The sequence below is a fragment of the Marmota monax genome, unplaced genomic scaffold (assembly GCF_021218885.2).
Source record: "Marmota monax isolate L192 unplaced genomic scaffold, Marmota_monax_Labrador192_F-V1.1 WCK01_AAM20220418_F8-fsc00051, whole genome shotgun sequence".
NCBI classification, from domain to species: domain Eukaryota; kingdom Metazoa; phylum Chordata; class Mammalia; order Rodentia; family Sciuridae; genus Marmota; species Marmota monax.
Window position 1 is genome coordinate 9,383,455 of NW_026695202.1, and position 10,169 is coordinate 9,393,623.

The 10,169-nt window shown below is 59.6% G+C and overlaps 1 protein-coding gene across 1 annotated transcript; it reads left to right on the forward strand.

Moving 5' to 3' along the window:
* Nucleotides 1-440: 440 nt before the first annotated feature.
* On the forward strand, nt 441-7,313 carry Mpst (mercaptopyruvate sulfurtransferase). The gene is made up of 3 exons (XM_046429326.2): nt 441-502; nt 3,923-4,544; nt 6,713-7,313. Exons 1-3 carry the CDS (start codon nt 467-469, stop codon nt 7,009-7,011), a joined length of 957 nt encoding a protein of 318 aa, XP_046285282.1. The 5' UTR covers nt 441-466; the 3' UTR covers nt 7,012-7,313.
* Nucleotides 7,314-10,169: the final 2,856 nt, after the last annotated feature.

Consider the following 10,169-nt stretch of genomic DNA (forward strand, 5'->3'; position numbering starts at 1 on the left):
GCCACCAGGACCCTCCCGGGGGCTGCAGGTGGCCGGACCCACTCACTCGCCCTGGCCGCCTCGCTGGCGCTCGCCCCAGCCGCTGGCGAAGCTGGCGCGTTCAAACCCTGAGCGCTAGCTCCCGGGCGGCCCGCACCATCGTGCCACTGCGAGAGGGGGGACCTGCGCCGCCGCCCGCCGCCCCGCGCCGCCCCCACTCCGGCAAGAGGGGCCCCGAACGATCCTGGGCTCCGAGTGCCTCTGAGACCCCAGGGGGCTGCCCCGGGCGCCGGGCGGCCAGCGGGAGGCGAGCTATCGGGCCTCGCGGCGCCGGCGTCTCCCCCCGCGGGCTCGGCCGGTGGAAGGCGCCGGCAGCGGCGGCTCCGAGTGGCCAGGGCGGTGGGCTGTGTCCGAGTCTCCTCCCTTTGGCCCATCGCAGGTTGGTGGCGGAAGGAGGGGACCTAGGCGGGTGCGGGGAGGGGGCGCCATGGCAGAGGCAGGGAGCCGGGAGCCCGAGACCCGGGTAACTGCTGCCCGCCGCGTCGCGACGGCCGGTCGGTAGCGGGAGGGCTCTCCTTGGGGTGCGCGGCGCGGGACTTCCCGCGCGGCCCTAGCGGAGGAGGGGGCGCCGTCTGGGAGCGAAGGGTGGCCGGGGCGCACTTAATTCGCCCTAAGGGGCTCTGTCCAGGGCTGCTTGGGGTCGCCTGCAGGGTGGGGTTGGGGCGAATGGTGGAGGAAAGTCGCCGATAGGTTTGGTGTGACCTGGTGCCACTTGGGGAAGGAGGGCGGGAGGAGGACCCTTAAAGCCATTCAGAGAGGCCGGGGGAGACCCACTGACCCAGAGGCCCCCAGGAGAACTGGCAGAGGACTTGCCAGAGTGAAATGAAAGTAAACAGTCGGGGCCTGCGGCCACCCGGGTGGCCTCGCTGCCTGCTCCTAGGGTGTCACTCAGTTCCTCCAACAGTCCTGCCTAGCAGGACAGGGACTTCTTCACAAGGGAGGCCGAGGAGTTGAGAGGGACCTAGTCCCAGCTCGCTCATTGCTGAAGTCACCGCTTTTTAAAATATTACATTTGTTTTTAATGGAACCTAGTTAATTCTAAATTTATAAAAGTTGAATTTTAACAGTGGTTGTTTAATAACCAGTTGGCAAAAATCCCTGAAATTTAGCCTTGGCTCTGTCTGGCAAACTGGGAGGAGGCCAATGTTATGGGCTGTTCCTAGCCCTAGAGTGTTTTCCTCAGGACCCCCTCCCCGCTTTTTAAAAATTGTCCGGACCTAATTTCTCACAGCCTCTTGCAAAAATTCAAATTTTGATAAGCATTTAATCAGGGAATCCTCTCTGCCTTGGGCTTAATGGTGGTGAGGGAGGTACCAGCGGTGGCCAGGGGACCCCTGAGTGCCCACCTAGATGGGATTGGCAGAGCCCACACTTGACTTAGTGTGCACCCCTGAGATGGGCCTGGGGCTACCCTGTATATCCTGGGGTTAGTCACCCCCCAGGTCCCCTTACAATGATCTTGGCCCACTGTACACACAGGGACCGCATCCCTTCTCCTGGTCCCCGCCCTTCAGGAACACCACTGCCTGCCCTTTCAGACCCTCCCCCATAGCCCAAAATCCTTTGTGAGAACTGCCTGTCAATCAAGCAGAGGGTGCAGGACAGGATGACAGACCTCTGAAGTCCCACCCAATCCTAAAATTCTTGTGTGTGGGGGGGAGGGGGGTATTTATTTATTTATTTTTGGTACTAAGTATTAAACCCAGGGGCACTTAACCTTTTAGCTATATCTTGAGTCCTTTTTATTTTGACACAGTATCTCCCTAAGTTTCTGAGGGTCTCACAAGTTGCTGAGGCTGGCCTCCTTCCTCAGCCTCCTGAGTGGCTGGGATTACAGGCATGCACCACTCCCCCAGGTCAAGTTCTAAAATTCTAAGATTCTCGATTTGCTGCCATGGGTTCAGGTTCAAGGCCACCTGAGAGAAAACTGGAAGAAATAATGAGATTTCATTAGGCCGTTTTTAATGATTATTAAAACCCCATGGTTAGTGTATGACGGTGGCTCTTTTCCATTTATTATTTAATCTTCTCTGTAAGAGTGGAGGTTGGCTGCCCCCGTGCATGGCCCAGATGTGCCCACCATCACACAAGCAGTTAGGCAGTAGTGTGGTCTTTGCACTGACTCTGGGGGTGGGGCTCTCTGACTCCCAAACCATGGTGCTTTTCACTCTTATTGAATCTTTGGGGAGAAAAAAGCAAGGGTCCCCCAAGGATGATGGGGCTCCAGGAGCTTGTATGGTTCGCAAGTGAGACCAGCAGCACCCCAGTATTATGTAACTGTGGCACATCCCGTGGGTACTGGGATCACCCTTTAACCAAAGCCCCTGGCACCCTCCTTGTCCCCAAAGTCAAGTGGAAGGTCCCCTTTTGGACGGCCGCTTCCTCCAGGAAGCCTCCCGCCCCCGACCGAGGTAGCCGTCCTCCTGTCCGCATTGAGCTCCAGGCTGTCCTCAGTTGCTAGAGAAGGCTGCAGCCTGTCTCTCCCCTGGGCCTGGCCAAGTCAGGAGTTGCTCGGAATCCAGCACAGGGCCTGACCCTGTGGGTGAAGTCGGTTCCTGACAGCCAGCTGTGATGAGACTGGGGTGGGGGCACTCACAGGCTCTGGTCACCGTGACACCTGGGGCTGGAGAAGAAGCCTAGCCTCAGGATTGAATTCTGGTTTCTGATCCTGAGGCTGCCCCGGGTCAGCTCTGTGACCCAGGGCGGTGCACTTAATCCTCAGCTGCCGGTTGGCTCACTCAGAAGACAGGACTTCTGCCACCACTGAGGCTGTGGCCCTAGCATGTGGTCTAGCCTCCAGGGACATTCCATGAGCACTGCTCTCTACCTGCTTCGTGTCACTGATAGGACTACCTTGTGTGGATGTAAGGTCTGGGCCCTGCCTAGGGTCCACCTGAGAGGGCCACATGCCCAGCCACCTCCCTGGTAGGGCCCTGCCTCTGCCTGGCAGGAGGGGCCCTTTTCTGTAACCTGCACGGAAGCCCTCAATGGAGCAGGGCACCAGCCATCATAAATGGACTTGAAGTATTTGGGGAGCCTGCCCTGGAATGTAGGGACTGCCAAGTCCCTGGGCTAGTGAGCTGATTCCCTGACAGCCCTGTCCTGCAAAGGGGCTGTCACTGTCGGTGCTGCTAAAGAAAGGCCAGAGAGAAAACAGGCTGGGCACAAACTGGCCTTCCTGAACTCCCAGAGCCAGCCCCAGGCTGGGCAGTCGGTCTGGACCAGGCTGCCTAAGGTGGAGCCTGTTGCCACCAGGACACTTTAGTGCCCTTCTGTGAACCTCTATCTCCCCTTCTGTGAAATGGTGACAATATCAAACCTCTAAGGTCCCTCGATGGACAACTAATTGACAGTCTGCTGTGTCTGGGGCTTTTCTGGGGTATTGTGAGCAGTAAGTGATACCGGGCAGACAGTGACTCCCGGCTCCCCATTCCTCTTGGGCATCTTACTGAAATGCCTGGTGACCCAGTGAAGGCGTTCCAGCAGGGCTTGCCAGGTGGGAAAGGAGGCAGAGGTGACTCGAAGGGAGGGGCTGAGACTTTGGCCTTGATTGCTTTGAAGTGTCAGTGAGCCTTCCTGCCCCTCTAAGGGCCTGCCCAGCGAGCTGCACAGAGGGGTCTGCCTGACCCTCTCCTGGGCTTCCTGGTCATTCGGTCACTTGGAGCTGTGTACACATCCAAGGCCCCGCAGAGGAAGGCCCAGGGTGACCAGTCTGCTTGGGCTCCCCCCAGTGCCGTCTGCATTCCTGGACTCTGCCCCGAGCGGGCTCCACGCCCCCACCCACCAGGTCCCAGCCCCTGCTCCAGCCCAGCGGTGCAATCATTCCGCGCCCTGGGGCCCGCCTCTGCCTCCCTTCCCTCCTGACATCTTCCCTGTCGCGCAGGCCTGCAGCCCCAGTGTCGCCACCGCCATGGCCGGTCCGCAGCTCTTCCGCGCGCTGGTGTCCGCGCAGTGGGTCGCCGAGGCGCTGCGGGCCCCGCGGGCCGGGCAGCCCTTGCAGCTGCTGGATGCCTCCTGGTACCTGCCCAAGCTGGGCCGCGACGCGCGCCGCGAGTTCCAGGAGCGCCACATCCCAGGCGCGGCCTTCTTTGACCTCGACCAGTGCAGCGACCGCACGTCGCCCTACGACCACATGCTGCCCAGCGCCGCGCAGTTCGCCGAGTACGCGGGCAGCCTGGGCGTGGGCGCCGCCACGCACGTCGTGGTCTACGACGCCAGCGACCAGGGCCTTTACGCGGCGCCGCGCGTCTGGTGGATGTTCCGCGCCTTCGGCCACCGCACCGTGTCGCTGCTCGACGGCGGCCTCCGAAACTGGCTGCGCCAGAGCCTCCCACTCAGCTCGGGCAAGAGCCGCCCCGCGCCCGCCGAGTTCCATGCCCAGCTCGACCCCGCCTTCGTCAAGACCTACGAGGACATCAAGGACAACCTGGAGTCCCGGCACTTCCAGGTGGTGGACGCCCGCGCCGCCGGCCGCTTCCGCGGAACCGAGCCTGAGCCGCGAGACGGTAACTTAAAGGGGCCGGGAAGTGTCCTGGGGCTGGGGCAGGGCTGGCCTGCGCCCTGGCGCTTCCTGGCCCTGCCCTCCCTTTCGGGCTGAGGGCACCTTCCTCTCTAAGCCTCACTGTCCCCTACTGGGCATCGGGCAATGGCCACCCCAAGCACGTGGGGACCCAGGGTGAGAACCCCAGCGCTCCCACCCCAGTGCTGTGTGTGGCATCAGTGGGGGGAGTGGGGGACAGTCCCCAGTTTGGTAAAGAAACCAAGGGATGAGTCCCCGGCAGGTCCTTCCCGCAGCCCCTGCGATGATGGATGGAGGAGGAAGTCGGGCCAGAGCAGGAAGGGCTTCTCCCAGAGGGATGATGCTTGCAGAAGGGCCGTGGAGAGGACACCAACAGGGTGGCTGTCAGCTGGATTTCCCAGGGCACCATTTTTGAACCTACATGAATGCCAGTTTCATATGGTTCACCTGAGAAGGGCACCACCTGGGTCCTGCTGCATCCCCAGCCCACCTGGATTCAGAGCCCACCTCAGATTGCCCTGGCTGTGTGACATCTGCAGGTCACCCAATCTCTCTGAACCTCAGCCCCTGCTCGTGTGCACTGTGAGCCGTAACTGGGGACATAAAGAGTGCAGTGAGAGTCTAAAGAGAGCAAGTGTGTAAAGCACTCTGCTCTGATTTGCACACCCAGATAAGCTGCAGGGGACAGGAAGTGGTGTGATTAACGTGTACTTGTCTGGCCATAGGGTTTTTTATTGTTGTTATTGTTGTTGTTGCTGTTGTTTTTTAAAGAGAGAGAGAGAGGATTTTAAAATATTTTTTATTTTTCGGTGGACACATCTTTTTATTTCATTTATTTTTTATGTGGTGCTGAGGATCGAACCCAGCACCCTGCACATGCCAGGTGAGCGCGCTACCACTTGAGCCACATCCCCAGCCCCGCCATGGTGTTTTTCAGAGTGGTTAGCATGTCCCTCATCCATCCGCCCATCCATGGGTGACAGCTAACTGTACACACTTGGTGGGCTTGTTGACTGCTGAGTCAAGCTAACAGGTGTGAAGCCGGCTCCTGTCCAAATCAGTGGGGACTGTCCCTGCCATGCCATCCCTGCTGAAGGGCCCAGGTGGGGCCAAGTGCACCTGTAGTCTCCACATCAGTCCAGCAGGGCGGGTGCTCTTTGCTGGGTGGCCTGCTGGGTGTGGGAAGCCCTGACTGTGGTTGGCACCCTGGCTCGACAGCCTGCTCTTCGCCCCTCTGGGCTGGCTGGGTGATGCCCCTGACTGAGCCCCGCGTCTGCATCTGTTCACTAGGGATGCATGGTCCCTTCCAGGGATCGGGACAGGGGTAGGTCAGCAGCTCCCCCTAGGTTGTTACCCCTGCGTGACACAGAAGCTGCCCCAGAGCTTTGCCCTGGAGTCTGAACCGCCCAGATTGAGCACTGGCTGTGCGGGTCCCTTTTGTTGTGAGCCCCACCACCCAGCCCCCATTCCTGGCTGAGCCCTGCTCCCTTTGCGAGCTTCCAGCCTCCCTCTCGGCAGTGTGGCTGCTGCTCAGTAGCCCCAGCTCTGGATGGCACCGGCTTAAGCCTTCTCTGCCCATGACAGTGACGAGCCAGGGCAGGCGAGACTTTGTGCCTTATTCTCCTCCTTTACAAAAGGGGAGGTGACGGTTGGTTTCCATGGAGGATTAAGGGAATAATGCCATGAGGGGCTCCCGAGACAGCGTTCAGCAATGTCCACTCTGGCGCCCCCCACGCCGCTGTAGGACTTGTCATGATGCCCAGCTGCCCAGCTGTTGCCTGTCTGTCCTGCCAGATCCAGACCCCTCGGCTGCAAGTGCTACAGGTTCTAGCTGGACAGAGGTCACACTGAGGGCTCTGGGGCTCCCAGGTGCACATCAGGAAGCCTGGGGCTCGCTGTGGCCCTGGGGGGAGCCCATTTTTAAGGGTCAAACTCCAGACAGCAGTTTGCTAGATGCATTGATCCCCAGCGTCACTGTCTGCAGAATGGGGCAAACTCCTGGGTGCTGAGCTTCGTGTTGTGAGGATCCCTTGAGATGGTACAGGACAGGGCTTGGCATCTGCTTGCCTGGGAGCCCCGACGTGCAGCCTTACACACGGGGTGCCGTTCACACCACCTTCCATCTCTTCTCTCCTCCCCGCTCTCCTGCCACAGGCATCGAGCCCGGCCACATCCCCGGCACGGTGAACATCCCCTTCACGGAATTCCTGACTCAGGAGGGCCTGGAGAAGAGCCCCGAGGAGATCAGCCGCCTGTTCCAAGAGAAAAAGGTGGACCTTTCCAAACCACTGGTGGCCACCTGTGGCTCTGGCGTCACGGCCTGCCATGTGGCACTGGGGGCCTACCTCTGTGGCAAGCCCGATGTGCCCATCTACGATGGCTCCTGGGTGGAGTGGTACATGCGTGCCCAGCCAGAAGAAATCATCTCCGAGGGCCAGGGGAAGACCCACTGAGGCTGGGCAGGATGGACACCGGCCAGCTCAGGCGACGCCTGACCACCAGCAGTGCCCAGCCGGGTTACTCTGACTCTGCTTTGCCTGAAACAGTGTTTCCTCATCCAGCTCAGGTGGCATTCAGGGTGACATCGGAGACCAGGAATTCCATTGACTCAAGGGCTCCCAATGGAGGTGGGGGTGCCGGCAGAGGCACTGGGGAGGGGGCCAGAACCCCGAACCACCGCCCCACCCTGGTGCTGAGCTGGGCCCCGCCTCCCTTCTGTCTTACTATTGAGGAAATAAAACAGCCAAGCACTGTCGCTTGGGGCTGCCTGGGTGCCGTGTCCCGCATGCTCAGCAAAGGTCGCTCCACAGGGCCCCAGGGTCTCCGGGTCCTGCCTGTGATCCATGCTGGGACTTCAGAGCTCTCCATTCCTGTGACCAGAATGCCCCCTGGCAAACACTCCTGCAGCCCAATGGTCCTGGGGGTCTCTCTCTGACTTTTGGACTGTTTAAGGTGAATTTCGTTGTGACGTGTTGGGGTCCCACCCAAGCCCCCCCCCCCCCCCCCCCCCCGTGCTCAGGTATACAGGGCACCGGACTCAACAGAGAGAGGTGTCCACAGCTCAGCAGGAGGCTGTCCCAGCCCAGCCGGAATGTTCTGGGGAGAGGCTGAGTTTGGCCAGTGGGGAACCTGGTACAAACTCTGGGGAGTGGCTCTTGCAGGCTGGTCCCTGGGTGGGGACTAGCTGGGTGGGGCAGCCAGAGGAGAGGGCGTCCTTTTTGCTCTGGGAGACTCTGCTGCCCGCTGCTCCAGGCTCCGCCCTCTGGGTTTAATCTCTGTGTAGAGCGGGGTGCAGGCATCTGAGAAGACCCCCGTCCCCCTGCCAGGACCTGGGCCACCTCTCCCCATCTTCCCAGGCCCCAGATGGCATCTCAGTGGCAAAACACAGGCCATGTCAGTCATTCCTAGGGAAACCTTGGAAGTGACCTTGTCTGTTTCTTTCTCCGGAAACAAAACCAGAGAGAGGCACTGCCTTCCAAAGACGCATTTACAAGAGAGCCTGGGCCAGGTCCGGGGCTCCTGGCTCCGAATGCGTTCATCTTTTGCCTGACTTCACCCTCCCTTCAACTTCCCTCTGGTGCTGAATCAGTTCCCAAGTTCACAGGGACAGAGAGGCGCTGAGCCCACAGCACAGAAGCTAGGTTCTATGACTGAGACATTCAAAGGAGGTCCTGCCTCTCTGAACCTCAGTCTCTTCATCTGTAAATGGGGAAAATGATACACACCTGTAAAACCAGCAACTTGAGAGGATGAGGCAGGAGGATCACAAGTTCAAGGTTGGCCTTGACAACTTAGTGAGACCCTGTCTCAAAAACTCAAATAGCTGGTGTTGTAGTTCAGTGATGCAGAACCACCAAATTCAATCCCTAGGACTGAAAAATAAAAATAAAAAGGTGGGGGGATAATGGCATAATGTCTACCTCACAAGAAGGGAATCCGGACAAGAACTGGCGCTGGGGGGAGAGACCAGTGAGTGCTAGAACTGATTCCCCGCCTTCACAAAGTCTCCAAACCCACTGGAGAGACCAGTGCCTTGTGTCATATTTCCAAGAGAAATGGGAGCCCTGTGGAATGTTTTATTTACAACAGGCTAATTTTACAGGAGAGAAAACAAGCTCGAAGAGGTTGGGTGATTTGACCAGGAGCACACGGTTCAAAGCGGCCCGAGTAGAGCTACAATTCTGGTGGCTTTCCACATTGGGGGATCTAGAAGCCCATGGAAGAAGTGGGTGCTCCCCCAGCTCCAGGGGGGAGCCTTGAACAGTGGTGTTAAGGCAAGGGGTCTGGGTTAGGCTCCTTCCCCTCACCGGGTCCAAGGAAACCAAAGCTGATCCCAGCAGGGGCTCCTCTCTCCTGGGAAGGTCCCAGATGGGTCTGAACAGCTCAGGGGGGACCTGCTCAGAGGCTGGGCTAAGGCAGCTGGCCGCGCTGTTCTGGGGTGCACAGAGCTGCAGCGAAACTGGCAGTTTCCTGGCAGTGCCCCAGGGCCCCGAGCTCAGTCCTGCCGCCTGCGCCCTGAACTCCTGGAATAATGAACCCCCCTACAGCCCCACCCCCAGTGTTGTCTAGGCAGAAACTGGCAAAAAGGCCAAGGGGATGAGGACATTTTTGTCCAGTTGGCAAATATTTGCTGAGCTCCCGTCTGCGTCAGGGACGCCTGGAAGTGCGTTTTCTGACCTTGTCTCCCCAGCTGCGCTGGACGCTGTCCTCCCTGGATCTCCGCCTCCAGGAGGGGATCAGGGTCCAAAGCCCCGGCCACGCAGCAGGCGGAGTAGCCAGTGGACCAGGAGAGCTGGTCCTGGGGGTGTGACAGTGAAGCCCTAGACATGTGTCTCCTGCAGGAAGGACCCCAGCTATAGCAGCACCAGGAAGCCCTATCATCTGGAGCTCCTGGAGAATGAGTCGTTCCGGGAGGGCAGAAGTTTCGGGTCAAGGGAAAGCTTTATTATTTTAAGCACCAAAAAGTAACCTATCATCCCCCCAGGGGTGGGCTCCCTGAACCCCGTGGCTTCCTTTCAGGACTTTATTATTGCACGGGGCTGCTCTGTCCTGAACCAAGGGGCCCCAATGGAGGTGGGGTGCCGGCAGAGGCACTGGGGTCCTCAGCGCCCTGAGCCTGCTCGCTGCTTGCCCTTCCCACTTATGGTCTGTGTTCTTGGGGGGCCCCCCGGCCATCCCCCTGCTTCTCAGCAGCCAGCGCTCCCTGGTGAGCCAGCCAGAGACTGGCTTGGGCTGGCAGCCACGCACTGCCTCCCGAACCCAGAGCCCTGCACCCAGGCCTCTGACCCTGCTCTTCCCTCTGCCTGTCATCTCCATCTCAGTGAGCACAACTGCCACCAACAAGTCACCATGCCCAGACCTGGCAGTGGCTCTGCCCTCCTCCCCCATCAACACGGGGCCCGTCGATTCCCACCTCCAGCTTGGTCCAGGTCCCCCCAACGCACACTCCAGACACTTGAAACACGTCCAGCTTCACCCCCACCTCCAGGATCTGGGGGCACCGAGGAGGAGGAGGACAGCCCCCCAAGAGGTGGCATCACACAGACCCCGGTGACCATGTGCTGAACGGTGTGTGAGAGATGGACACTGAGCACCGGGGGGAGGTGCTTCA

What these genes read in the sequence shown, in the direction of transcription:
- Mpst (XM_046429326.2), top strand. Translation starts at nt 467, where the DNA reads ATGGCAGAGGCAGGGAGCCGGGAGCCCGAGACCCGG. An exon ending in GCCGGGAGCCCGAGACCCGG is followed by an intron (nt 503 to 3,922) that starts GTAACTGCTGCC and finishes CCTGTCGCGCAG; the next exon opens with GCCTGCAGCCCCAGTGTCGC. An exon ending in CGAGCCTGAGCCGCGAGACG is followed by an intron (nt 4,545 to 6,712) that starts GTAACTTAAAGG and finishes CTCCTGCCACAG; the next exon opens with GCATCGAGCCCGGCCACATC.